General features: G+C 45.1%; 1 protein-coding gene across 2 annotated transcripts in view; it reads left to right on the top strand.

Annotated features, from left to right (window-relative positions):
- CYFIP2 (cytoplasmic FMR1 interacting protein 2) overlaps positions 1-27482 on the top strand; it is a 95109-nt gene that overhangs the window by 21766 nt on the left and 45861 nt on the right. The window contains exons 6-21 of one of the 2 annotated variants that reach the window (XM_029052157.2): positions 1158-1339; positions 2777-2873; positions 3679-3807; positions 6049-6153; positions 9242-9330; positions 11903-12020; positions 13176-13295; positions 13400-13525; positions 15891-16057; positions 16302-16449; positions 19510-19663; positions 21035-21191; positions 21911-22007; positions 23401-23477; positions 25076-25184; positions 27146-27265. In XM_029052157.2, coding sequence (XP_028907990.1) covers positions 1158-1339; positions 2777-2873; positions 3679-3807; positions 6049-6153; positions 9242-9330; positions 11903-12020; positions 13176-13295; positions 13400-13525; positions 15891-16057; positions 16302-16449; positions 19510-19663; positions 21035-21191; positions 21911-22007; positions 23401-23477; positions 25076-25184; positions 27146-27265 — 1995 coding nt within the window. Of the gene's footprint in view, positions 1-1157; positions 1340-2776; positions 2874-3678; positions 3808-6048; positions 6154-9238; positions 9331-11902; positions 12021-13175; positions 13296-13399; positions 13526-15890; positions 16058-16301; positions 16450-19509; positions 19664-21034; positions 21192-21910; positions 22008-23400; positions 23478-25075; positions 25185-27145; positions 27266-27482 lie in introns of both variants that reach the window. The other variant, XM_029052156.2, reaches the window with a different exon arrangement.

Below are 27482 nucleotides of genomic sequence, written 5' to 3'. Positions count from 1 at the left end.
GGGATTCTGGGAGGAGACTGGCTCCTTGACCAATAATGAGATAGCGTCCCCCCCACCCCACAAGAAGGGGGGTCTGAGTTGTCCTGAGGAGAGAAGGCCATCACTTCATTATCCACAGTCAGTTTCTGGCTTTGCGTGGTGTGCTGTAACTGCATGTTCCCCTGAGACACAGTCAGAAGAGATCCCACAAGATAAAATATCCTTCTTAGCCTAAGCTATACCTGGGGTATAAGGGAAGTTAGGGCAAATCAATTTGGTGGATATTTTATGCTGAACCCCTATTTTCACCCATTTCCCCAAGCAAAACTTTCTGGTAGCTTTATGGCCGAAGCAAAGGTGCCTGACTTCTGTCCTCAGCTTGGCTCTGGCAGTCTTGAACCTCAGGGGTTTTAAATATTACCTTGTAAGCCTTGACTAAAGTCTCTTCTGTTGTATTCCTTCCAAACATGCAATGCTAATTAAATCCCAACTTTGATCTTGTCTTGTTTGGCCATGGTCGCTGGAGCCTCAACAGAACTATCAACAGGGTTCTGGCAAGAGTTTTCAATTCCATTTCTTCCTCAGATAGCCCTAAAACCAGGATGAATAATTTTGGTCCTGGATTGGGGTTAAGCAGATAAAGCCCTAATGTGACATCAAACTCATGCAGTTGGATGGCGAGGAGAGCACACTTTGCAAAGCCAAAAACTAAATGTCTGCCCAAAACTAAATGAACTCCTTATCTCCTCTGGACAACTCAGATCCCCACTTTAAGTGCAGTAGGACTTTCTTGTTATTGGCTAAGTAGCCAGTCTCCTCCCAGAATGCCCCAGTAGCTCCTGGGAAATTTAGGCATAACCAGCCCCCTTGACTTTGGGGCTTGTAGCCCATGCTTTCTTCCCTTTATGTTTATCCAGGGATCCTATGGCACCTTTTAGGAACGGTACACTGAGCCCAATGATGAAGATTGGTCTAATGCAGTAGGACACTGCAAAGTGTCTAGGCTTATCACTGGGTGTTTTATACAGTTATGAGGATTAATTCTCCCTTTGTGCTGAAAAAGTCTTTAGGAGTTGGGATTCCTTCTCCAAAGTATTATTGGAGTGGACTCCCCAGGCCCAAACCAGACCCATCACCATGTACTAACAGCCCTCATTCCCATCTGTCCTTCCTTTCAGCGCAAGGCCATTGAACGCTTCTGCAGTGAGGTGAAGCGACTGTGCCATGCAGAGAGGAGAAAGGACTTTGTCTCGGAGGCCTATCTCCTAACCCTGGGCAAGTTCATCAACATGTTTGCTGTCCTGGATGAGCTGAAGAACATGAAGTGCAGTGTCAAGAATGACCATTCAGCATATAAGAGGTCAGAGGGCACTCCCCTTCCCTGATCCACTCCATCGACATATGATTTTGAGGGAAGTAATGGTATTGGAACTCCTGGCCTTTTCAGGTTACTCATACTCTGGGTTACTTGGGAGGCAGATATTCAGTCCGGAATAGAAACTGCCTGCGTGATGACCTCCAATGAGAATGCAGTGTCAAAGTGGGAAGTAACTGACTTTGTGGAAAGAGCCCGGGTTTTGGAGTCAGAGGTAATGGGTTCTATTCCTGGCTCCGCCACTTGACTGTTGTGTGACCTTGGGCAAGTCACTTCACTTCTCTCTGCCTCAGTTCCCTCATCTGTAAAATGGGGATTAAGACTGTGAACCCCACGTGGGACAACCTGATTACCTTGTATCTATCCCAGTGCTTAGAACACTGCTTGACACATAGTAAGCACTTAACAAATACCACCATTATCATTATTATTATTATCAATCTAGATCAGCATTTTCCCTAAGAGGTATAGATGGGAGACTGAAAGAGAATAAAAGGAACACAGGTGGCCTAGTAGAAAAATCATGGGCCTGCCTCAGTTACCTCATCTCCAAAATGGGGATTAAGACTGTGACCCTCACTTGGGCCATGGACTGTGTCCAACCTGATTATTTTGTATCTACCCCAGTGCTTAGTACAGTACCCGGAACATAATAAGCACTTAGCAAATACCATTAAAAAAGGTGCATTTGTCCCTGTTATGATCCATTGTTACGGAAGGTGGAAATTCTCAGTCTTGAGGTTAAGATCCCTAGAACATCAGAGATTCCAAGTGAAGATCATAGCTGCAAAGTTGTGGTCCCAATAATGACCCACGGGTGAGCAGAATAAGCCAGTCTTCTCTCCCTTTTAGATCCTCTTACTATTCTTTTTGCCCCCCTCACTCTCCAGCATTAAATCTCTGCTTGTTTTTGCTGTGGAGAAATGATGAAGGACTTAGAGTGGGACGACCAGAGCTTGAAAAAAATGTGTGATGTTTGAATAGACTCTTCTCAATTCGGGGGCGGTTTGCTAGTAAAGGTGTTATTTTGCAGCCCCAAGGGTGTCATTTCTTGACTTTTTATATTTTCATCCACCTACCTTCACTGGCCCAGATCCAGTATTCTAGGTTATGGCAGAGAAGCAGGGTATGCGAAGGGCACAAGTAACTTTTGTCGAATCCTTTTTTAGAGAAGCCTACAGTATGTGATTATAGCAGCAATTCAGTTGTGTGGGAAGGAAACGGTTCCGCATGAATTCTTGTTTCTCCAGAGATTAGAACCTTTACACATCTCCTTTGCTTGCATGAAAGGAAAGTTCCCAGAGACCTGCAGGACTATCCAATACATGTACAAGGGGTAAAGAAAAAGAGTTTAGCTAGTAGAGTTAAGCCATAGAATTAAGCTAATCAGAGCAACTCCTGAGGCGATTGCCTGTGTTTCAGAGCAGCCCAGTTTCTGAGAAAGATGGCCGACCCCCAGTCTATCCAGGAATCTCAGAATCTCTCCATGTTTCTGGCAAACCATAACCGAATCACCCAGGTAGGACCTGCATGTTATTTTTCTTTCTCCTATTCCTCCTCATTCCTCTCCAGGCAGGGAGAATTGGAGGATATTAACCCGTTCATTCATTGAATCACTGATGCTATCTCTCCTTAGCTCCGATCTTCATTAGCAGTCTTTTGCTGAGGGAAACCAGAAGAAATTTATCTTTAAAGATGAATAATTGCCCCCCCCCCCAAAGTCTCTTGCTTTATCCAGGTTATATTCAGCTGAGGTAGTATCAGCCAATTCCCTGTACCTAGTCCCATGCAACCGTGCTTAACTCTCCCTGCCCCACTTCTTCTAAGCACGGACACCTATCTATCCAGTGCCTCCTCACCTACTCCCATTGTCACTTTGGCTATCAAATGATCTGTGCTTCCAGTCAGCAATCCAGAAGGGGGAGATGGGTGAGAAAGCATCCAAGCTTAAAAACCAAAACCAGGAATTGGTGTTTTTTCATTGAAATTTTCAGGCTCCACTGCCCTGTACCAGATGGGCTTGGGTCTAATCCTGACTGCCATTTGCTTGCTGTGTGCATTCAGTCCATCATCCTGAGAAAAGCAGGAAGATTAGCGTTTCCATGGACTCTTTCTAACTGCTTCAGGAGTGATTCAAAATCACCCATCCTCTTCTGGACAGAAACTATTCTGCACTCCTGGGCAAGATGTAGCAGCCAACATATTTCCACGGCAGTCCTCTGTAATTAAATGGAGAGTGTGTGTCATGTGTTAGGATGCTGAGTGTGGAGAGCCATAGCAGTGATTCTAGTTTTAACATGGGGTGATGGGACTGGTCTTTTCAGTGTCTTCACCAGCAGTTGGAGGTGATCCCAGGGTACGAGGAGCTGCTGGCGGACATCGTCAACATCTGTGTGGATTACTACGAGAATAAGATGTACCTGACCCCCAGTGAGAAACACATGCTTCTCAAGGTAACTCCTCACACCCTCTCTCACTCACTGGGAGAGTCCTGTGTGAGCTGAGGCTGAAATTAAGGAGTCTGGAGCAGCCTGGGTTAGACCCAAGGATTTAGGGGTCCACCTGGAATGAACCTGTCACTTGTTCCCTGGCCCCTTTGGGTAGAGCTTCATGGATCCCAGACCAGTGTCATGAAGGGAAAGCAGGAAAAAGTGGGACCTTACAGAAAGATGGAGGCCCGGAAGTCACAGGATCTGGGTTCTTATCCCAGCTCCGCCACTTGTCCTGTGACCTTGGGAAAGTCACTTAACTTCTCTGTGCCTCAGTTACTTCATCTGTAAAATGGGGATGGAGTCCTCCTCCCTCTGACTTAGACTGTGAACTCCATGTGGGACAAGGGACTGTGTCCAACCTGATTATCTTGTTTCGACCGTAGTGCTTAGTACAGTGCTTTTTTTCTTTTTTTTTCTTTTTATTGCTTGTTATGTGTCAAACGTGGGGGTAGGTCCAAATTTATCAGTCCCCATCCCATATGAGTCTCACAGTTTAAGTAGGAGGGAGACAGGCATTTAATCCCCATTTTAAAGTCAAGGAAACTGAGTCACAAAGAAGTTAAATGCCTTGCCCAGTGCCACACAGCAAGGATTTGGCAGAGCCAGGATTCAATCCCAGGTCCTCTGACTCCCAGGCCCTTGCTCTTTCCACTAGGCCATGCTGTTCGTCATAGTGCTTGGCACATAGTAAGTGTTTAACCAGTGCCATTTAAAAACAAAAAAAGTGGGTTCCACAAGTCCCGTGGTCCCAGAAGGTGCACACAGGCTTTTACTGGTACCCAAAGAATGAACGTGCATGGCTGCAGAGGATGCAACTTGGCATTTGTCAGGAACACATTCCCCACCCAAGAGGACCCAACATGAATAGGGAAGGCCTGTTCTTGCTTACTCTTTTCTCACTATTAAGTCCAGTGGCCTGTTCCTAAATTCTGGAAAAGGGAAAACTTCCATTCTTTCTATGTGTCTTCTAATTTGTACACGCAGTTCTCGTCCCATTCCTTTCTCGCTCTCTGGGAACTTTTCACATAATGAGATTGGCTCGGGGCCAAACACCTGGAAAGACCAAAGAAGATCAATCCAATTACTTCAACCTCTTTTATCCTTGCCGTGTCGTATTCTCATGCCATGGTATTGTACAGTCTCATCGCGCCAGTGCTGAGGACCCAAACTCAAATCCTCCATTAAAATATTGTAATATCTGCCCCCTCCTCTAGACTGTAAGCTCATGTGGGCAGGGACCATGTCTGCCAACTCGGTTTTATTGTACTCTTTCAAGCACTTAGTACAGAGCACTACACAGAGTTAGTGCTCAATAAATACCATTGGTGATGCTGATGGTGTTACCTCCATCATGTCTTCTCTGCCACTTCCCCTCTCCCCTCCCTTTATTCTCTAGGCATTTTCTTTTCTTACATTCTAAATTTCCCTATGCATTTTATCACTTTTTTATTCGCTTCCTAAGGGATAATATCATTGCCAAGATTTTCCTGAGGTAACATTGGTTTACTACATAGCTGAACCACCAGATGGTGCCACCCACCATTTCAGAAAAAAGAATGATGCCCACATATGTGGGCACCGCCGCAGGCTGCGCCTTGGGTTTCTCAAGATGCTGCAATTCCCGACGAGGAAGGGTTTGGCATTTGGTAGTCCCGAAATACACTCAAACCCAAAGAGGTTTTAGTATCTCTGCACCAACAGCATCCCGAGGATTTTCTCTTTGTCATTTTCCCTTTCAGTTTACCAAAGCAGTTCACTGAAAAAGCACTGGGGTTTCAGGAAAGCTCTGTGGAAGGCATTTCATCGTGGAAGAACAGAATTAAATTTATGTGTTTGCAGTGACTTTTATACAGCCACATCATGGAAATGGGGGGGGGGGTCAGAAAGGCCTAGAATGAACCCATTGTCCTGCTCAGAGCATTTGCAAAAAGCCCTTCTAGAATGTAACCTAAAAGAGTCCATTAGAAATCCAGATGTAGACATATGCTCAAAGTTATTTTGTGGATGCAAAATCAATATTTCTTAAATTTGGCCTCTTCTACCTTTCCTATAGTTAGGAATGTCTGAAAGTTGAACGAGCAAGGTGGATTCAGAACTGATTTAATTTTGTCTTTGGTGACAAGAGTTGTGATTCAGACACCTGTGAACCAAACATACCGCTGCATGGTCCCAGACTCTCAGGTCATCTGCTTCTCATTCTAGGTGATGGGCTTTGGCCTCTATCTGATGGATGGTAATGTCAGTAACATTTACAAACTGGATGCGAAGAAGAGGATCAACCTTAGCAAAATTGACAAGTTCTTTAAGGTAAGCGACTGATGCCAGTGATTGGTTTTCCCCTGTTGGGAAAAGTAACTATTTATTTTCTTCCTTTAAGAAGGTAAAATGTAAAGGTATGCAAAGGGACTTTCATGTGTCTGGACAGCCCAAGAACAAAGGTTAAGAGAGGAGCACAGATGCTTAGGCTGGAGCTACTTTTAGCCCATGGGAAGAGCTGGAGAAAGCCGAGTTATTTTGGTTGTGTCATTTTTAACAAAATCCACTATGAAAGTCTGCTGAGGATTCTGATGTGTTCAAGTTAGAGGTTTACAATCCCCAGACTGTAATTTAGTTGGTCTTTCATTTCTCCTTCTCTCTTTGTCATAATGACTTAAAATACTCATTTAGGAAGAAGATAAACCAGACTGAAAGTTCACATTGATTTTGAGGCCTGGAATCACAGAGCTCCGGGGAGGCTCGGAAGCGATTAAGGTTCAGCCTCTGCCTCCAGGCAGGACTGCACTTAAACCACCCCAGACAGATGGGTGTCTCTACTATTCTTTAAACTGCTTGAGACAGGAGATGCCACAACTCTCATCAGTACCCAGTCCAGTGACTCACTGATTTCATTTTATACCTCAAAAGCTCAGTGCAAGTGCTCAGGGAAATTGAATTCCTTAAATGTTGATCCCAGAATCTGGTGAAATGATTTTATGTGTAAAATTTCAACGTTAGTTCAGACCTACTCCTCCCCATAGGACAGGTTTAGGCTGGACCAAAGTGGAGCATCATCATGTTTGGAGATGGTTGGGATGCCCTTCCTCCCTGATGTTTCAGGGCTGGGGGCCATAACACCATGATCTAATCTAATCAGATTAGAATTCAGCTGGTGCTGAACTGGATGTGATTTACCTTTCAAGAGAAGCAGCATGGCATACTGGGCAGAGCACGGGCCTGGGAGTCAGAAGGACCTGGTTTCTAGTCCTTGCTCTGCCCCATGTCTGTTGTGTGACCTTGGGCAAGTCATCTTCTCTGGACCTCAGTTACCTCATCTGTAAAATGGGAATTAAGAATGTGAACCTACATGGGACCGGGACTGTATCCAAACTGATTAATTTGTATCTACCCCAGTACTTAGAAGAGTGCTTGGCACATAATAAGCACTCAACAAATGCCATTTTTATTTTTATTCTAGGAATGATTCTTAGAATAATTGTAATAATCCCAGCTCTTCCACTTATTTACTGTGTGACTTTGGTCAAGTCACTTTATTTGTGCCTCAATTACCTCATTTGTAAACTGGGATTAACACTTTGAGACCCATGTGGATTAGAACCCAGGTCCTTCTGATGACTAGACCAATGCTCTATCCACTAATTTAAGGTAGCAGGTGTAAGCATCAGTCCAAATCTTGGATTTTAAGTCAAGGCTCTGTATTGCAGCAAGAAGAGTTACCTTGCACAAGAGATAAATAAGGTCCAGTGGCCCAAGGAAATCCTAGGCTCTTTATAGAGTGGAGAATAGGGGTCATAGCCATTTAAAATGAGCAAATTATCCAGAAGCATCATTACAAAATACATTTTGATTGTAATGACAACAGTGGAGTCTTGACAGTTCATCACATAAATGAACTAAACTGACTTGTTCACTGTGGCAAAACGAGAATTAATTTGTAAGCCCATTTTGGTAGTGAGATGTTAAGATAAATAATAAGATTTTTTAAATTTACATTTTTTTCGGGTTGAACCTTAACTGAAAATATGATTTAAGGTGCTAGAAATAAGATTGTGGGTATAACCCTAAAATCTTTACCTTACTAATAAACCAAGAGCGAAGCAGAAATTAGAAATCTGTTGCCGAAATTAGTGAATTCTGCATGGTCTTCTGGTTAGGCTGGTCCCAGGGGAGAGGCTTCAGGGACCTCACTACTGGGTCCCTGCCAGAGACACCTGAGCTCTAACCTCTTTAATCAGTCATATTTATTGAGCGCTTACTATTTGCAGAGAACTGTACTAAACACTTGGGAGAGTATAATACAACAGAATTAGCAGAAACATTCCCTGCCATGGCAAACTACAGTTCAAAAAATCAGGAACCTCTTGATTCATTGAGGTTCTTTGGAGACCTCAGATTCCTAGGTCCCTTTCTATAACTGTAAAAGCTAATGTTAGCTATAAAGATAGTCAGACTCTGGGGTTTTGGCAAGTGAACCTCTATTAGAGGAGCAACACAGCTTAGTGGAGAGAGCTCAAGCCTAGGAATCAACTGGGTTCTAATCTGACTCTTCCAGTTGCCTGGTGTGTGACTTGGGCAAGTCACTTAACTTATCCGTTCCTCAATTTCCTCATCGGTAAAATGGGGATTCAATGCCTGTTCTCCTCCTACTTAACGCGTAAGCTACATGCAGGACAGGGTCTGTGTATGACTTAACTTTTATCTGCCCCAGTGCTTAGAACAGTACTTGACACATACTAAGTGTTTAACAAATACACTAATTATAATGATAACAATAATAATAATAATAGGAGTCTCTTCTCTCAAACTCTTTAGAAATCCATTGACAAGGCTGAACTTATTGTTGTCCAGGATATTGAACCTGGTAATGTTTTCACCAAGCGGATGACTTATCAATCAATCAGTCGTTTTTCCACGTTGTTCCTACCACAGCTCTCCTTGTTGCCTGCTCACTTCTTTTCTAAGGTGGAGTAAGAGTGCGAGATCCTGGTGAAAACAGCTGCTCCAAGACTTTCCATCCTTAATTCAGTACAAATCAAATGGTCTCTCCGTCCCACTGAGCGCCCCCCAAACCAACATGTCCCAGTGAAAAAAGGGGTAGGTGTGTCTAATCTCTCCCAAAGTTTCAAATGGAATTCAGCTTCATCTCCAGAGAAGGGAATCCCTCATGCATACAGTCACAAACATGACATGTTGGAAGGAACCTATTTATTTGGGAGAGTTGAATCCACACAAGGAACTGCAACCAGGAGAATTCCTCTAGGCCTGAGAACCCTCCACAAAGGCTCAAAATGCCCTTGTATCCCAGAGTTATAGGCTGCCCCTCAGTTATCGATGGACAAAGAACAGTTCCAGGGCTTTGTAGCTGGTATCTGATTAATGTGTTTTTTTTTTGCAGCAGCTGCAGGTGGTCCCTTTATTCGGCGATATGCAGATAGAACTGGCCAGATACATTAAGACCAGTGCTCACTATGAGGAGAACAAATCCAAGTGAGTGCCTGCCGTAATGTCTCTTGGCTTCTGTGTGTCCTGACCAGGGCAGGGGGCATGATGTGTGTGTGTGTGTTTGTGTGCGTGTGTGTGTGCGGGTGGGTCTGTTTGTGTCTTTGTGCATTCATGAATGGGTGTGAGTTTATCTACCTGACACCCACGTGAAAGGTTGAGCAGGTAAGGTTGTGCAGAGGCTACTATGAGTGATCTTGTCTCGTAAGTGAGAACATGTGATTCCAGAGGCTTGGGGGCATATGCATGTGAAGCCATTTCACACTTACATGCATATGTCCCCATTTGTGTGCATGTGAGTGTGTGGGCAGGCGTGCATGTGAGTATGCTCTGGGCATTTTTTTATCCACTCTTTGCTTCTAGGATACAAAATTGCTCAGAGCATGACCATAGCACCGCTTATGCCTGCGAAACACCCTCTGTCCCTGAGTTTGGGAAAGTGGTTTAAGAGAAAGAGCCTAAAACAGAGTGCTTTTCCACAACAATTTCTTTAGAGAATAGGCGTTTCCCATTGTTGGCCTGTTGGAGTTTGATTGAAAATGTTCTCAGTGTAGAAAGATTAGGTCTGTTTCTCCTGTTCCCTTCTTGGAAGCTGTTATGCCTCAATGCAGTCTAAATGATAGTACATTTGAAATGGATTTGAAGTTCTCAGCTTAGTTCACCTCATAAAACAATCACCTGTTCTGCACTGCGTTGCACAGTTGTCAGTACTGCTAAGAGCTGAGCTCTGGCTGTCCGGGGAAGCCCGAATAGGGCATCTCGGACCTCACAGCTGGCTTTTGCTGGGATACTACTCAGTTTTGCTTAGCAAAGGGGTTAATACGATGAGGAATTCAGTCTCACCTTAGCTAAAACTAAAAGCTAAAGCTAAAACTGCCCACTGAACAATGTCACTGTGCATTGAGGTTTTGTGAGATGGTCGCTCATCCTCATATGCTGAGCTGAGAATGTCAAAATAGGATCACCCCTATCTCCAGGCAGAAGCTTGGTGACTTGCCTCTGACCCGCAGGCAGGTCATGTCTAGAACAAACACAGAGCTATGTCGTTCGGAAAGAAATGAAAGAGAAGCAGAGTGGAGTCCCCCTCCTGCTTACTACCTCGCGGCCCCTGTCCTGCTTTCAAGGTCAGACAATACAATCTTCTAAAAAGAGTCTGGAAATCAAGAGACCTGGCTTCTTGTCCTAGCTCTGCCACCAGCCTGCCTTGTGACCTAAAGCAAGTCACTCCATCTCTCTGGGCCTCATTTTCCTCAGCTGGAAAGTGGGAATAATAATATTTAGCTCTCCCTACTTCTCAGGGATGTTAGGAAGATTAATTGAGATCAGTGACGTGAAGTCATTATGGTGAGTAAGAAGTTCTGTTCAAGGCAAAGTTTTTATTTTACTGTAATGAAATAGGGCTTCATAGCTATGGTTATCCCAGGCCTGGGAGTGTGCACAATTGACAGCTGATACCCATAGGTTCTGATAGCTCTGCCTTTCCCTCAGCACCCTCCCCACTAACCTGCCTTGACTATGGGGTCTACCCGAGGGACCCCAAAGCCAGGTGGGAAGGAAAAGTGTGGGAGGAAGGGAGGGAAGGAAGCCTAAATGGTCTCCTATCAGTCAGGGGAGCTGGAGACATAATGGGTCCTGGGCAGGCTTGCCAATAGGTGTGCTTTCCTATTGGATCATCGCACCTACACTGCTGCAACTCTGGAATTGCGGAATCCAGGCAAAGACAGGAATTTCAGTGGAACATATCAGCTGGGAATAATGCCCGTGCCTGGTGGAGGCACAGACTCAGAGTCAGGAGTGGGAACTCTAGCCCCAGCTATTGGCTGAATCTCATAATCAGGTTAGGCTCTCTCCTGCCCTCCTGGGAGTTGAGAAAGCGGGAAGAGTTGTGTTCTCATCTCAAGAGGCTTTCCAGAACCTGTCAGTGACGTCCTGTCGGTGTGGTGTCTGACACTGAGCTGTGCTCCCCTTCCACGTTGACGTTGGATGCCGGAACAGCCAGGAACCAGCCTCTCCCTCTCTGGCCTCACTGCTCCAGCCAAAATAAAGACGTGTCTCCAGAATGGGGTTGGGGATGGAAGGCATGCATTACCTTCATCCCAACACCAGAAGCTGAGCTGTTTTCAACCTGGAGAGTGGCTGTGGAGGGAGCTGGCCATTCCTCTCCCGCCTCCTGCCCACCTGGTAAGTAAAGGAGCCATAGCCGCTCGGAGGCGTGGGCTCGATCCCTTTAGGAGGATGGGCCAGGCTGCAGGGAAGCTCAGGACCCAGGAATCGTCTCTCCCAGAGTCCCTTAGAAGCAAAAGGGGAAAGAATGATTCTTCCTTGCCAACATCGAGGGATAGATGATCTATCAGAGCCACACATCCCAGTTTGATCATCTTAACAATCCCTCAGGCGGGTAAGGCTACAGGGCACAGGCCCCGTGGATAATTGTCCAACAGTCCGAGGTTGCCAATGTGGCAGAATGGTGGAAGGAGCAGCTGCAGAGCCGAAGGTCGCTGGCCCTCCCATATGACGCCACTACACCCCGTCTGCTCAACCCCCCTGCCTTTCTGCCCAGGTGGACCTGCACCCAGAGCTCCATCAGCCCCCAGTACAACATCTGCGAGCAGATGGTGCAGATCCGAGATGACCACATCCGCTTCATCTCTGAACTCGCGCGGTACAGCAACAGTGAGGTGAGATCGGGGCAGAGGCTAATGAGATGGAGCAAGGAGGGCATGAAGTAGTCAACAGGCTGCCGCTGTCTCTGAAAAATGGAGAGAATAGAGAGACAGAGGCACAGAGCAGAGATATGTGTGATAGAATATGACACAAATAAGAAGCAGTGTAGCCTAGTGGAAAGAGCGTGGGCCTGACAGAGGACTTAGGTGCTAATACCAGCTCTTTCACTTTCATGCTGTGTGGCTTTGGACAAGTCACTTAACTTTTCCATACCTCCATTGCCTCCTTTGACAGACTGGGTGTTCAATACCTGATCTCCCTGTTACTTAAACCGTAACCCTCCTGTGGGACAGGGACTGTGCCCATTAAGTTGTATCTACCCCAGTGCTTAGTACAGTGCTTGGTACACAGTAAGCACTTAGCAAATGCCATTTTTAAAATCCATATAGAGAAGATATCTGTGCTTTGATTGCCAGGAGATACAAGTTCCATAATTTCCTAGTGAGGTAGTTATGAGTAGAGGGAGGCCTCCCGGTCTGGCCACCGTCTGGAATGAGGAAGGAAATGATGCTATCCTTCCCAGGAATTTAAACCTTGGTCAAAAGGAAAAATTTCTCTAGAAGCTTTTAAGATTTCTTGATAGGTTTGAGACCCAAAAATTCTATGAAATTGTTGACTCGGTTCCTATTTGTGGCCTTTTTTGAGATCATAAAACCACTGAAATAAAAGTTAAATAGAGAAGCAAAGTGGCCCAAGAGAATAGAGCACAGACCTGGGAGTCAGGACCTGGGTTCTAATCCCAGCTCCGCCACTTGGTTTGGGCAGGTCATTTAACTTCTCTGTGCCTCAGTTACTTCATTTGTAAAATGGGGATTAAGACTGTGAGCCCCACTTGGGACGGGGACTGTGTCCAACCTGATGAGCTTGCATCTACCCCAGTGCTTAGTACAATGCCTGGCACATCGTAAGTACTTAACGAATACCAAAAAAAAAAAAATCAGTTTAGGGAGTGAGTGACCCAAAATGCCCTGAGCTCCTGGGGTGCACAGGGCCCCATAATGGGATTTAAATGGAAATTAAGGAAGAGTCTTGTTCTTTATCGACTCCGGGACAGACCGGAGAAAGGTTGCCCTGTGGCCCTGATTGGCTTGTCGGGGGATGTTCTCCAGGTGGTGACGGGCTCAGGGCTGGACAGCCAGAAATCTGACGAAGAGTATCGGGAGCTCTTCGACCTGGCCCTGCGGGGGCTACAACTGCTATCCAAGTGGAGTGCCCATGTCATGGAGGTGGTGAGTACAGGCCAGGAAAAAGTCAGGCTCTCTCTGCCCTCTTTTGGGGGTTCTGGTGGTCACTTCTGTTCAACCTCTCTCTTCCTCTCAACCCCCCCTTACAGTACTCTTGGAAGCTGGTACATCCCACTGACAAGTTCTGCAACAAGGACTGTCCAGGCACCGCAGAGGAGTACGAGAGAGCCACTCGCTACAACTACACCAGCGAGGAGAAGTTTGCTTTTGTGGAGGTGAGTGTGGTCCCTGCCCCCCCTCCCCCCCTCGTTCAGTGCAGGTTGTGGCTAATATAGGAGGGGAATGAAAAGTCATCTCCTGAGAGCAGTGTGTTCTGGGACTGACACACCAGGGAATCAGAAGAATCTTTCCTCAAATGAAACCACTGAGTTACCTAAATGAACCCTGCTATGGAACCAACTCTATCCCTTACCCCTCTTTCCTTCAGGTGACCAGTATAAATACCATTCTGCAGATGATTTCTAATGTTTCTGACATCCTGTGGAAAATGATTTGGTCAGCTGGCACCTGGACTGCCATTTTGTTATCAATCAGCAGGCTATCTATTGATTGCCCATACCATGCTAGGTGCCCCTCCAAATCATCCACTCAGCATAATCTCTGCCCAAAAGAGCTTCTTTCTAAAGCAAAGCTTTTTCCGAGGCAGTCAGAGTATTTCTAACACACAAAGAGCATGATGCTGGGAGTCAGCGGATCTGGGTTCTAGTCGAAGCTAGTTCTGCAGTGTGACCTGAGTCAGTCACCTAACCTCTCTGGACCTCAGTTTCCTCGAATAAAATGCTAATAATTGTTCCTGTCTCTGCCTCACAGGATGCTTGGAGGATAAAATGAGGTAACTGATGTGAAAGTGATTTGCAGTAAACATGTAATAAATGCTACTCCTCCTACTAAAAAGGGCTTTGGAAAAGTAAAATACCCTGACGACAAACAAGATTTTACTGTGGGCAGACCACCGTAGTCCTCTGTGAAGAGTTACAGAGGAAGAAAAAGACACAGTCCCCTTTGGTCTCCCCTTTGAAGAATTTACAGTTTTGCTCAAGAGGGAAAGAAGCACAATCCAAAGACCCACAATTACTTGTGAAACAGAGTGCTTAGAGATATTGGCTTTGCAAGCCCATGGCCCCATTTGGCTGGAAAGCCTGTGGCTGTGGCTTGTTAGCAAGATAACTCCCCACTCCCAAGGGCTCTCAGAGTTTTTTCTACAAATAACATTAACCCCATGCTCTTCCAGCCTTTGTGTTCAGTGGCAGCCTGCCTGAATTTATCCATTAACACAAACTGCTGGAGGCTTCTTTCCTATGGGCAATTTGCTTTGATTAGAAAATATGAGCCACTTTCAGAGTTCATGCCTTTTTAGTTATCGGTGGCCCCCATGTGGTGTGTGAGAGACACTTTATATCAAACCGACTGAGCTCAAAGCAAATTAGGTTCATTGGGACTCATTTCCAGCTCATTAGTGAGAATGACTCACAGAATTTGTTTTATTTGCCCCTCAAGGGTAGTTTTAACCTTTTCTCTCCCCCCAGTTCTTTCCATGTTTCATTTGGATTGCCCTGCACACATGCATGCGTTGGTGTATACTACAAACACCCCCACACACATATATACTGTGTACATCTGGGCCCTGACCACCTTAATCCCTCAAGACAGCAGTCAGTACTCAGAAAAGGGGGACTGGCAACATGGAGCTGGAAGAATACAATAATAATGGTATTTGTTAAGCGCCTACTGTATGCCAAGCACTGTTCTAAGTGCCAGCAGAGATACAGGGTACTCAGGTTGTCCCAAGTGGGGCTCCCAGTCTTAATCCCCATTTTACAAATGAGATAACTGAGGCACAGAGAAGTTAAGTGATTTACCTACGGTCACAGCTGACAGGTGGCGGAGCTGGGATTAGAACCCACGACCTCCGACTCCCAAGCCCTCACTCTTCCCACCAAGCCACGCTGGGACAGAGGGGAGAAAAATCCCATGAAGACCTCAATGCTTGGGCTCTGTGTTGGGGAAATCCCTCAGTACTTGCTTGGTCCGATTTACTCCTTACTCAGCCTTCCCCCAGAGTAGGAAATGTCTGCAAGAAGCAAACCTAATTTCAAAGACTCCACTTGCTTCTAAATAGGGCTAGTAAATCAGATTCATTAGCCAGCTGATGTAAGGCAGATTTGATATTGTACTTGTCCCAGTTTAACAGGCGAGGGGTTTTAAGGACATCATGCAGGTCTCCCGTTTGACCTCTGTAGAACCATACTCTTCCAAGTGCATAGTACAGTGCTCTGCACAAAATAAGCACTCAATAAATACCATCGATCAAATGATATCGAGGCAGCACAGCGAAGGGCTTCTTTCAGGTCAGGGCTGTTGGTGGCTCTGGATTGCCCACCTAATCCTGCCACTGTCCTCTGGGGTCTTCTATGAGGTCACCAGAGCAGTCAGGGGATGGGGTGGAAAAGCCAATTATGCTGGATGATAGAGCTTTGGGATTCCTGAGCCAGGCCCAAAGTCGGCCTGGCGGTGCATGGCGTCATGGTCCCCAAAGTGGATGGGAGTGTGAGTTTATGGGTCTCTTTCTGCTTTTCTTAGGTGATTGCCATGATAAAAGGCCTCCAGGTGTTAATGGGACGGATGGAAAGTGTCTTTAACCAAGCCATCAGGAACACGATATATGCAGCCCTGCAAGACTTTGCACAGGTGACCCTGAGGGAACCCCTGAGACAGGCAGTGAGGAAGAAGAAGAATGTTCTCATCAGGCAAGTGAACTGTCCCATCAGTGGAAGGAAAGAGGTCAGATCCAGAAAATGAATTTGGCTGACAGCTCGGGGAGGGAGGAGGAGAAAGGAGTCAGAGTAGACGTTTCTGGAAAGTAATGAAATGCATACACCATCGCATCCTGTTCTGTGCCCTGGCCGTGGGCATTTTCGGTTATGCGGACAGACACTCAAACGGCATAGGATGCTTCTCTCCACTTAAAGATTGTGGCCTTCCCCATTCCAGTGTCCTGCAGGCAATTCGGAAGACCATCTGCGACTGGGAGGGGGGGCGAGAGCCCCCCAACGATCCTTGCCTAAGAGGAGAGAAGGACCCCAAAGGAGGATTTGATATCAAGGTCCCTCGCCGAGCAGTAGGACCTTCTAGCACCCAGGTATGTGGCTCTGTCCCCCAGAGTCTTCTCATGTGTGCCTCAGGCCATGACATCTGCTTTATCAGGGGAGGAGGAGAAAGGGCAGGGGTGACAAACTAGATCTTATTCAGCGAAAAAGTGAGGGATCAAATGGAGGCTGGTTGCTTCTTGCAGCTGCTTCTTGCCATCAGTTCTTCTGTCTGAGCTCACCCCAAGGCCAAGCCCCAGAGTCCCTCTGGTCTGTTCCCGAGGGCCAGGGAGTCACGAGCACTATAAATTTGGATTCCAGCTGCCTCCTTCCCTCCTGGCCATATGGGGGCTCAGGGCACTGTCACTCACTCTCCCAGCCAACCAGATCCTTCATTTTTGTCTTTAGGATCAGAGTACGCTAGCATTTGTAATGCCTCCCTTGGAGCCCAATTTGTTTTTTGAAGTAAAGCTTTTAAAATAATCATATTATAAATTATACTGTTTGTAAATTACACCTCAGGTTATATTCGTTTGGGTATTTATTGTGCCCGTTCACATTCTTCCAGTAATTCACATCGTTGCCTCTCTTACGAGTTGAAGGATACTTTTTTATAATAATGCAATAGAAAACATCTCCTGCAAGAGGCCTTTCCCAGACTAGCTGCCTCCCTTTCCTCTTCTCCCACTTCCTTCTGCATCACCCTGACTTTCTCCCTTTGTTCTTCCCTCCTCCCAGCCCCACAGCACTTAGGTACATATCTGTAATTTACTTATTTGTATCGATGTCCCCCTGTGGACTGTAAGCTCCTTGTGGGCAGGGAGTGTGTCTGCTTATCGTACTTTCCCAAGCTCGTAGTACAGTGCTCTACACACAGTAATCACTCAATAAATACGATTGAATGAATGAATGAATGAAAACAAAATGCTGCTGTTACTCAAGTGAAAGCATGTAGAAGCCTACAGAAAGTATGAAGAAGAATGTCATAGCGGCGAGAGATGTTCAACTGTAGAATGGATTACCAAAGAGGGTTATAGAACCTCCTTTTCTTGGGACTTTATAAATAATATGAACCGTCATTAGCCTAGGCTGGTTTAGACGTACCCTGTTTTAAATGTGGGATGGATGACTGACCTATGATGGTCCACTGACCTTCCCTGTGATTTAACATCTGATGGGAAATGTTTCTCGCCTTCTTAATAGATGGGACAATCCAGAGAACAAAGACAGTAACACCGAAATCCTTCTCCTTTCCAGAGAACAAAGAGAGTAACACTGAAATACTTCTCCTTTTGCCTTGAAAGCACTTTAGAAACAATAGCTAATTGCTAATTAAACCTCGTGGGAAATTAGCAATATTAACTATTTCATACCTCAGGAAATTGGCAGGTTTTGGTAACTTGGAAAAAGCCACAAGAGGGAGCCCGTGTCCTAGCTGGGATTAGATTTCAAAATGCACAATTGCTCAGAGACCCAAATAGGAACTCTATGAAATGGAGCATGAATTCACCAGTGTCCGTCTCCTCTCTTACCACCAACCCGCCGCCCCATCTTCCCTGAAGCTCACCTGGTTCTGGCCCAGCTCCAAAGCTCAGATTCAAACCGGAGGATCTGCCTCCATTCGGAAAGCCCCAGAGGGGCCGTCCCTGTTCCAAGCTTGGAGTTCCTGGTCCTAAATTCACCAGTGCCTGCCGTGGCTTATTCATTCATTCAGTCGTATTTATTGAGCACTTACTGCGTGCAGAGCACTGTACTAAGCGCTTGGAATGTACCATTCGGCAACAGATAGAGACAATCCCTGCCCAACAATGGGCTCACAGTCTAAAAGGGGGAGACGGACAGCAAATGTAAATGTCATTAATAAAATAGAGTAATAAATAATATATACAAATATACACAAGTGTTGTGGTGAGGGGAGGGAAGGGAGGCTTATTGGAAAGAGCACGGGTTTGGGAGTCAGAGGTCGTGGTTTCTAATCCCAGCTCCACCACTTATCAACTGTGTGACTTTGGGCAAGTCACTTAACTTCTCTGTGCCCAGTAACCTCATCTCTAAATTGAGGATTAAGACTGTGGGCCCTACATGGGACAACCTGATCACCTTGTACCTACCCCAGTGCTTAGAACAGTGCTTGGCACATAGTAAGTGCTTAATAAATACCATAATTATTATTATGTTGCATTACTAATCTGTTTCCTCTTTGCTGGGGGAAAGTCCTCAGATTTTAAAATCCATCTGGACAACCCAAGGTGGTATAAGCTCTTTAAGCGGAGGGACTCTGTCTTCTGTTCCTATCGTATGTTCCCAAGCAAATAGTATTTTGACTTTTAAATGAAGCAAGTTTAGCAGGTGATCCGTTGCTGACATCCATCCCCTCCTGTCCCCCGTCTTCCCCACCTTCCTTGCCCACTCTGTTCTCCCTGTGGCTCCTTAAAACTTTCTTTTCCATTTCTGTGACCCCCAGTTTCCCCCTCCTCCTTCCCTTCCCTGCCATCCTCCCACACTCATGCTGCTCACCACGCTAGCCCGGCAACCATAATCAGACTCTCCTGGTGTGGATCTTTAATGAAATAAACCACTGTGGTTGTGGGCATCAGGCCAGCCTGGCTGGGAGGGATGGGGCTGAGGACTATGGGGCTGTGGGAGGAGAGTGGAATTAGAAGTACAGGAGCAGGGAGCATGAGAAACTACAGGGAAAGCAGCTTAGATTTGCAAGGCAGGCAGTGTTCTGTACGTATTCAACTACTCCGAGGGCTCTGGAGGTCAGGATAAGGGAGTGCCGAGGATGCCGGTGAAGGGTGGAGCTAACCTGGTCACCAACTGTGGGGGTGGAGTGGCCATCGAATAGGACAAGACACCAGACCTGCTTCATTCAGGGGTAAAGGTCACCACCCTATTATTGAATCACTGATTGTCTTACACGGGTAAGCACTCAATAAAAAATGATGATGATGAAGATTTTTGTCAGTGAGTGAATCTGCTGAAAGTATCACACACCAGATCAAGTCCATATCTTCAGGCCCCAGCACAATAGACATTCCAGGAATAGAGGCATTTCTCCCTTAATTCTTTGATACCCATTACCTACTCCTGGTCATTTCTGTCTTTTCAAGCTTTATATGGTAAGGACTATGCTAGAGTCCCTCATTGCTGACAAAAGTGGCTCCAAGAAGACTTTGAGGAGCAGCCTGGATGGGCCCATTGTTCTCGCCATCGAGGAGTTCCACAAACAATCCTTCTTCTTTACTCACTTGCTCAACATAAGCGGTAAGCCTGTGCCACTCCCATTTCTGAAATGTGGGGTGGGAAGAACAAAACTTGGCCAGCTGTGTCTCTGTCCCCAGAGGTGTTCTATGTGTCTATTAAGAGCTAGAAATGTGGAAGAGCTCTTGTCTATCATACGTATTTTCTCCCAGACTTGGTAGATGGTTTTGTGGCACAAGTCTTCAGGTTAAGGGGCTGATTGCACAGCTCTACATCAAGGATGAATCATGCTGCTCCAACAATATCCGTTCTACCTCCACATCGATCAAGATGGAAGTAGATTACTTAACATCTGCTACTTATGCCTGTCTACTAGTTTTGTTTTGTCGTCTGTCTCCTCGCTTCTAGACTGTGAGCCCATTGTTGGGTAGGATTGTCTCTATTTGTGGCCGAATTGTATTTTCCAAGTGCTTAGTACAGTGCGATGCACACGGTAAGCGCTCAATAAATACGATTGATTGAATGAATGAATGAATGAATAAGAATATTTGGCTCCGAATAACGCCGGCACATAGAGTCCCATTGAATAAACAGCTCCAGCTGGGCTCCTGCAGCTTGTTATCTTTGATTTCAGGCTTTCTTAGGATAGGCCTGACTAGCTTGCACAGAATGAGGTTAAAGAAGAGTATGGGGCAGTTCTGCTTCAGGAATAAATAAGTATATAAAGGAGTGAGAAGTCAGGATGCTTCCAGTTGAGTGTCTTGGCCTTTGAGAAGTCCATCTTATTTGAGAAGCAGCATGACCTAATGAGAAGCAGCATGACCTAGCTGATAGAGCGTGGGCCTGGGAATCAGAAGGACCTGGCTTCTCATCCAACTCTGCCACTTGTCTGCTGTGTGACCTTGGACAAATCATTTAACTTCTCTGGGCCTTCAGTTGCCTCATCTGTGAAATGGGGATTAAGACTGTGAGCCCCATGTGGGACAGGGGCCTTGTACACCCCAATTTGCTTGTAATTACTCCAGTGCTCAAAACAGTGTGTGGTATATAGTAAGTGCTTAAAAAATACCAGTTATTATTATTATTGGTATTATTTTCAGATTTGCTGGAAGTGCATATAGAATATTTGCATTTTGAAGAAAAGCAGGGTTGAGGGGAGACAATCCGGTAGAAAATTGCTCCCTATTGTCACACACTTTTAGCCTAAGACCTCAAGAGCTCTCCTTCAATACTTTCCCTCAACATGTAAATATTTTCTACATTTTCAGCTGCTCTGAGGACTAGGAAGAGCAACAAAGGAGCCAGAACCCCAAGTGGGAACTACTCAGGATGCCTCACTCCAGCACAAATGGAACATTAGTTTTTGCTATAAGTTTGGCTGCAGCAATCCATCCAGCACATGATGTTTCTGCCTTCTCCCTTGTGTCCTTTCAGAAGCTCTGCAACAGTGCTGTGACCTGTCCCAGCTCTGGTTCCGAGAATTCTTCCTAGAGTTGACCATGGGCCGCCGGATCCAGTTCCCCATAGAGATGTCCATGCCCTGGATTCTAACGGATCATATTTTGGAAACCAAAGAACCTTCCATGATGGAGTAAGAATCTAGGCCAACACTGAAGCGGGGAAGGTTTGGGAGAAGAGTGAGCGCTGCCAATAAAGCCCATCTGAGCCAAGTATTCTCGGTTGGGAGAGTGGAGGAGAGGTTATCGAGCCTCTAAGGCAAAGCTCGGGCCAAGGGTTCAGGAAAGATGTCCAAAATAAAATGAAGAAATAACTGTTGGATTCTGTCCTTGGATTGTTTGTGTGACCTTAAGAAGGTCACTTAGCTCAGCGTTGCAAATCAACTAAAAAGTCTTGCCAGCTCTCGAAAGTTTGTCAAAATAGTCATCATGTTTCTGAGGACAATGAGGAGCATCAGTAGGTTAAAAAGACCAGTACTGGTGTTAGGGGTCAAATTTTTCATTTTACTTAAATCTGACATTTGTCTGTCATCCAGATTCTCTTATCTCTGACCTACTTTTCCCCTGCTCCGGACCTGTAGGCTCTTGCTCATTTGTATGGTGACTTAATTTGCATCATAACATTGTTAATGCTTGCTTCTTAGCACTGCTAGGAGGAGTGACCCACTCATTTTCTATTCACTGTGGACATGATAACTTCTCCTTGGACCAAAACGGATGGAGTGCCTCCATTTGTGTTTTGCTTCTAGCCAAAAGCTATCATTTATCCTTTGTTTTTTTCCAAGAGTTTAAATCCTTGTGAGCTAACAGAGAGATAGTTTTCTGAACTAATGGCCTTTTTTGTCTTCTTAAGGTATGTGCTGTACCCCTTGGATCTCTACAACGACAGTGCATATTATGCTCTGACCAAGTTTAAAAAGCAGTTCCTGTATGATGAGATTGAAGCTGAGGTCAGTCCTGAGCTTTTCCTTTGTTTTACCTGCCTGACAGTTGAAAGCTCTAGTTCTAAGTAGAAAGGAAAAGATGGATTAAGGACTTTGAAAATGTGACTCCAGAGAGTTGCTTCTTTGCTGCTTAGTCTCTGGACTGTAAACTCATTGTAGGTAGGGAATGCGTCTACCAATTCTGTTATATTGTACTCTCCCGAGTGCTTAGTACAGTGCTCTGCAGAAAGTAAGCACCCAATAAATACTGTTGATTGATTGATTGACACTGGGGGAACCCAAGGTTTAGGTTTTGATTGTGTGCTCCAGTGTGCTATCAGAAAAAAAAAAAGAAAAATCAATCCATCAGAGTATTTATCAACTATTTGCTTTATGCAGAGCTCTGTACTAAGTGCTTGGGTGAAAGTAAAGAGTTAGAAGATGTGATTCATGCTACAAGGAGCTTACAGTCTGGTGGGGGAAAACAAACTCAAACCACAAACGTATAATATAGATCTCCAAGGGTTGGAAGCTTCAGGACTCATTCTCTTCCTCTTTGGCAGCTCAGCCACTAAAGGTAAATCAGAGTTCCAGGGAAGAGTTTAGCTTTCCTGATATGACTAGTCTTATATCTTGCTAGAAGAGAATGAAAGGGGAAACAGCTAAGTATAACCTATTTCCTTCACATTTATTTCCATTACCTGCTTTTAGTTGTGCATAAAGAGCTCACTCCCTTTCTTTCAAAAAGGACTATCCCTATCATTTCCTCCTCCCATCGGAGAGTTTCTAGTTTGATCCCTTGTTTCTGATGGGAACCATTATTCCCAGTGGATGGAGCATAATAAGCTCAACAAGGTTGTGAGCTCTTGAAATGATTAGGTGATTCAGTGTATATTATAAGAAGATAACATTTTAGAAGAATTTGGAGTCTCTTAAGTGTTTAAGAGAAAAACTTATCCAGAGGTGCAAGAAGACAGCAAAGCATGGTGAAATCAAGAGAAGGAAATGGACGACCAAAGAGAAGGAAATGGAAAGATTAGTATCAAACTTCATATATAATTAGTAACAGGATATGAAAATAAATAATTGAAAGAAAAGTACACTTTTCCGCAGGTTAGAGGTTTTGGCTCACTCCAGATCACCAGGGTGCATTAGGGGACCTGAAGGGCTTTGGTTATGTACCGGCTTTGCTAAAATTGTTCCTCCCTAATGTACATACCACATCCGCTGTTTGAGCTCTACTGCTTGCCTATCTGAGAAGCCAGGTGTGTTTAGGGCATGGGTCTGGTTTCCTGCATGTGAACTTGAGCCTTCACTGCTGGGTTCCCATTGAAAGATCACTGGTTTTCAAATGCAAAAGTTCTTGCTTTTGTGAAACCAAGGCAGCTGCCAATAACATTTCCTGTTTGTTCTCCAATAGGTGAACCTGTGTTTTGATCAGTTTGTGTACAAGCTGGCAGATCAGATCTTTGCCTACTACAAAGCAATGGCTGGCAGGTATGAGATCTCACTGGATAAAGTTAATTATTTCATTGTTATTAATCTGTTAAGTGCTCACTCGGTCCCAAACACTGAGAAGCAGTGTGTCTAGTGGATAAAGCATGGACCTGGGAGTCAGAAAGGTCTGAGTTCTAATCCCAGCTCCTCCACATGTTTGCTCTGTGACTTTAGGTAAGTCACTTCATTTCTCTCTGCCTCAGTTCCTTATCTGTAAAATGGTGATTAAGACTATGAGCTCCATGTGGGACATAGACTATGTCCATTCTGATTAACTTGTATCTACTCCAGTACTCAATATAGTGCCTGGCACATAGTAAGCGCTTAACAAATAGCATATTAAAAAAAGGCACCATATTAAGCACTGGAATAGGTGCAGGATCTTCGGGTCAGACCCGGCCCCTGCCCTAGATGGAGCTCACAGTCTAAGAGGGAAGGAGAATATGTATTTTTGTCCCCATTTTACAGCGGCACAGAGAAGTTGTAACTTGCCCAAGATTCACAGGAGGGAAGTGGCCAAGCTGGGATGAGAATCCAGATCCTCTGACTCCCAGGTCCATGCTCTTTCATGCTGCTTCTAAAGTTACAACCAATATAACATCTAAAAGCCCACCAGCAGGATGTCATTTCCCCATCATCGTGCTTCCCATATTTCTCAATCTCTCAGGGACAGTTGAGCAATTAATAGACCCTCAGTCACAGCTAGATTGGCCTTAAAGGGTGAGTTCAATGGTTTGCTCCTGTTAGGTAGTATATCTGGATTTGGTACATAATCTGTCTTTTAGATTGCCCATATCCTGGAGTAAAGTATAGTAAAATAGAGAAAGAAGATCCTCAGAATCCTAGCATCCTCAAGTTAGAAAACACCACACTTGTAATCCGGTCTAGATCAATCGATCATATTTATTGAGCGCTTACTGTGTGCAGAGCACTATACTTCGCTCTTGGGAGAGTACACTATCACAGAAATTTTGAGCCCCATGTGGGACATGGACTGTGTCCAACCTGATTAAGTTGTATCTACCCTAGCACTTAGTACAATTCCTGGCACATAGTAAGTGCTTAACAAATACCGTAAAAAAACCCAACAGAGTATTTGTCTATTATGTTTTTAATGGTATTTATTAAATGCTTACAGTGTGCCATGTGCTGTGCTAAATGTTGGAGCAGATACAAGATAATCAGGTCAGACAAAGTCCCTGTCTCACAAAGGGTTCAAAATCTAAGGGTCAGGGAGACCAGGTACTGTGTTTTCAATTTACTGTTGAAGAAACAGAAGCACAGAGTGGTTAAGTGACTTGCTCAAGATCACACAGCAGGTCAGTAGCAGAGCTGAAATGCAGGTCTCCTGACTCCCACTTTCATGCTCTTTCCACTCGGGCACAATATTTTAAAAGACTCTAGGAATAGAGAGCCCATAGTCTTTCTAGAATCTTGGGGGAGAGATGTAAGGCAGATTCGTTCCACCACCTGTGCCTTATATAAAGAAATTAATCCAAATGGAGTCTTATTTGGGAAATATATTATTCAAACTTTCATGGTGTTAAGGGGTAATCAGGAGTGGTGAAATTTACTGGACATGTGTTTTTATCTTCTAGTGTTCTTCTGGATAAACGTTTCCGAGCTGAGTGTAAAAATTATGGAGTGATTATTCCCTATCCGCCATCCAACCGCTATGAAACACTTCTGAAACAGAGACATGTCCAGGTATGATGAAAGAAAGCCACCTACTTAGTTGCCCTCCACAGTGCCCCACTTATGAAGAAAAGGGAGTAAGTGGGGCAGAGGAATTCTGAGGGAGGCCAGAGCGGAGCTCAGAAGTTTGAAGACCGCCCTATGTCTTACTCAACACAGGCATCCCCCAAATCTGTAAAAGGCCCCAGTCTGAGATCACAGAGACAGAATATAAAACATCCTTTGTATCTCTGAAACAGTTTTGTCATAATATTGCATGCGCTTCCCAGCTTGCGCATATTCTAGCCTAATTCCAAATCAAATTCCAAATTTATTTTTTACCACTGTGCCCTCCCATAATTGGGAGGCTGGATTGCAGTTAGATTTTGGTCCCCAAGTGGAGCACAATGGAGAAGGGGGGGGCGGGGGAGATGGAACACAGAAGTTTTGAGCTTCTGGAAAGATGAGTTATCAGTAGTGCCGCAGGACCAGATAATGCCTTTTCAAGGTACCACTGCAGCATTCAGTCCTGGAAGCTCAAGACTAGCCTGGCGGGGCTAATGTGAGTTAAGGGTTTCCAGGAAGTGGTATGATTATGCACCCTAGGCTTGCATAGAGAAGCTGCGTGGCCTAGTGGATAGAGCATGGGCCTGGGAGTCCGAAGGTCATGAGTTCTAATTATGACTCTGCCACTTGTCTGTTGTGTGACCTTGGACAAGTCTCTTCACTTCTTTGTGCCTCAGTTACCTCATCTCTAAAATGGGGATTAAGACTGTGAGCCCCATGTGGGACAGGGACTGTATCCAACCTGATGTGCTTGTATTTCCCTCTGCTCCCCATCTAGCACTTAGAACAGTGCTTGACACATAGTAAGCGCTAAACAAATACCACAGTTTTTATTCATAGAGGCATAACAATAAAAAGAAAAACATTGGCCCTAAGCCACATTCTACTTTTGCCATCCTGTTGAGGAGAAGCTTCCCCTGTCCATCCCAGAGTCAGCTGCAGCAAAATCATCCATGAGCTGAACCTGAGTGCCAGTTTGAATTTGTAAGATGAGTCGAGAACCTATGGGGTGTGAAACACCCCCCAAAAAACCCAAGATAAATTTAAGGTCTCTATTTAAACAGTATATTCTCACTTTCCTAAAAGTTCCAGAGGGCCTTAAACGATCAACATTTCTCAGGGAAAGTTTGAGCTAGAGATGCTCCTGGAGATTATATGCCCCATATCTGGGTGTGCTATTCTGGGCCACATCAAGAATCCTCCCGTTCTTACATCCCCTCGGTGTTAGTTACAGTCCATTTCCAGGCTAGCCTTTTGCCAAACAGAAGGTAGAGAGACATATGAATGGCAAAGTCAGGCCTTTGGATGATCAGGTTTTCCAAAGGGGAAGAGAAAGGAATTAACTCCAAATAACTGAAAAATATTCATTTTTGAAGAAGAGAAATACAAGGCAAATGCAAATAATCATGCCTTTAGCAAACAATCCGTTTCCTATAAGAGTAAAGACAAAAGGTTTAACTATTTCCAGCTCCCCAGAAATTTGATCCATGAGATTCCAGAGACTATCGTTCAGGATACACAGCCAGAATCAGGGCTAGTTCACTGTAAGGAGCCCACAGTGATCAGGGGAAACAACACCCTTCCACCCCCCAGCAGGGTAATAAAAGGGCAGTTATCATCTGATAGCTAATGCTGGGGTCCCCAAATTAGGCTCTGGGGTCAGTTTTTCCTGTCTTGAAATCAGCCTCTATTTCTCTTGGATGTTATTTTTCTGGAAAATGTGATAAAAGGAATATTGGAAAAGTAGGTCGTGGCCAAGAAATCTGTTGTTTGCGGCAAATCTTTATGGGTGTGTCAGGCTGAGTAGGAATTGCAGTGAGATGGCAGCTGTTAGGTTGAGGCTTTGGCTCTGAGAACGGAGCTGGATCAGTGTGCACAGTGCAGTGGCTTCCTTTCCTATTGAAACTTAACCTCTGTCTTTCCTTCAGCTCCTAGGGAGGTCAATTGACCTGAACAGGCTCATTACCCAACGCATTTCTGCTGCGATGTACAAATCTCTAGACCAAGCCATTAGTCGCTTTGAGAGTGAGGACCTGACATCCATTGTGGTAAGATCGGTTCGGTTCAAGTGAGAGGCCGAGGAGGAGGGGGCGGCCTACTGTAGTAGCTTCTCAGTTTCCCCAAGAGAAGCATTGAGCAGCTGCACTTGCCTAGTTGAACATGGGCAGAGACGGGTGGGAAAAGCAGGCAGGGAAGTGGTGGGGTGGCATGGGATGTGTGGAAGGGGAATGCACAGATTTTTAGTTAGTGGCTTCAGGTTTGCTG

The sequence above is a fragment of the Ornithorhynchus anatinus genome, chromosome X1 (genome assembly GCF_004115215.2).
Source record: "Ornithorhynchus anatinus isolate Pmale09 chromosome X1, mOrnAna1.pri.v4, whole genome shotgun sequence".
Classification (NCBI taxonomy): Eukaryota; Metazoa; Chordata; class Mammalia; order Monotremata; family Ornithorhynchidae; genus Ornithorhynchus; species Ornithorhynchus anatinus.
Note: the sequence above shows the minus strand (reverse complement) of the source record. Positions and strands in the feature narration are given on the sequence as shown.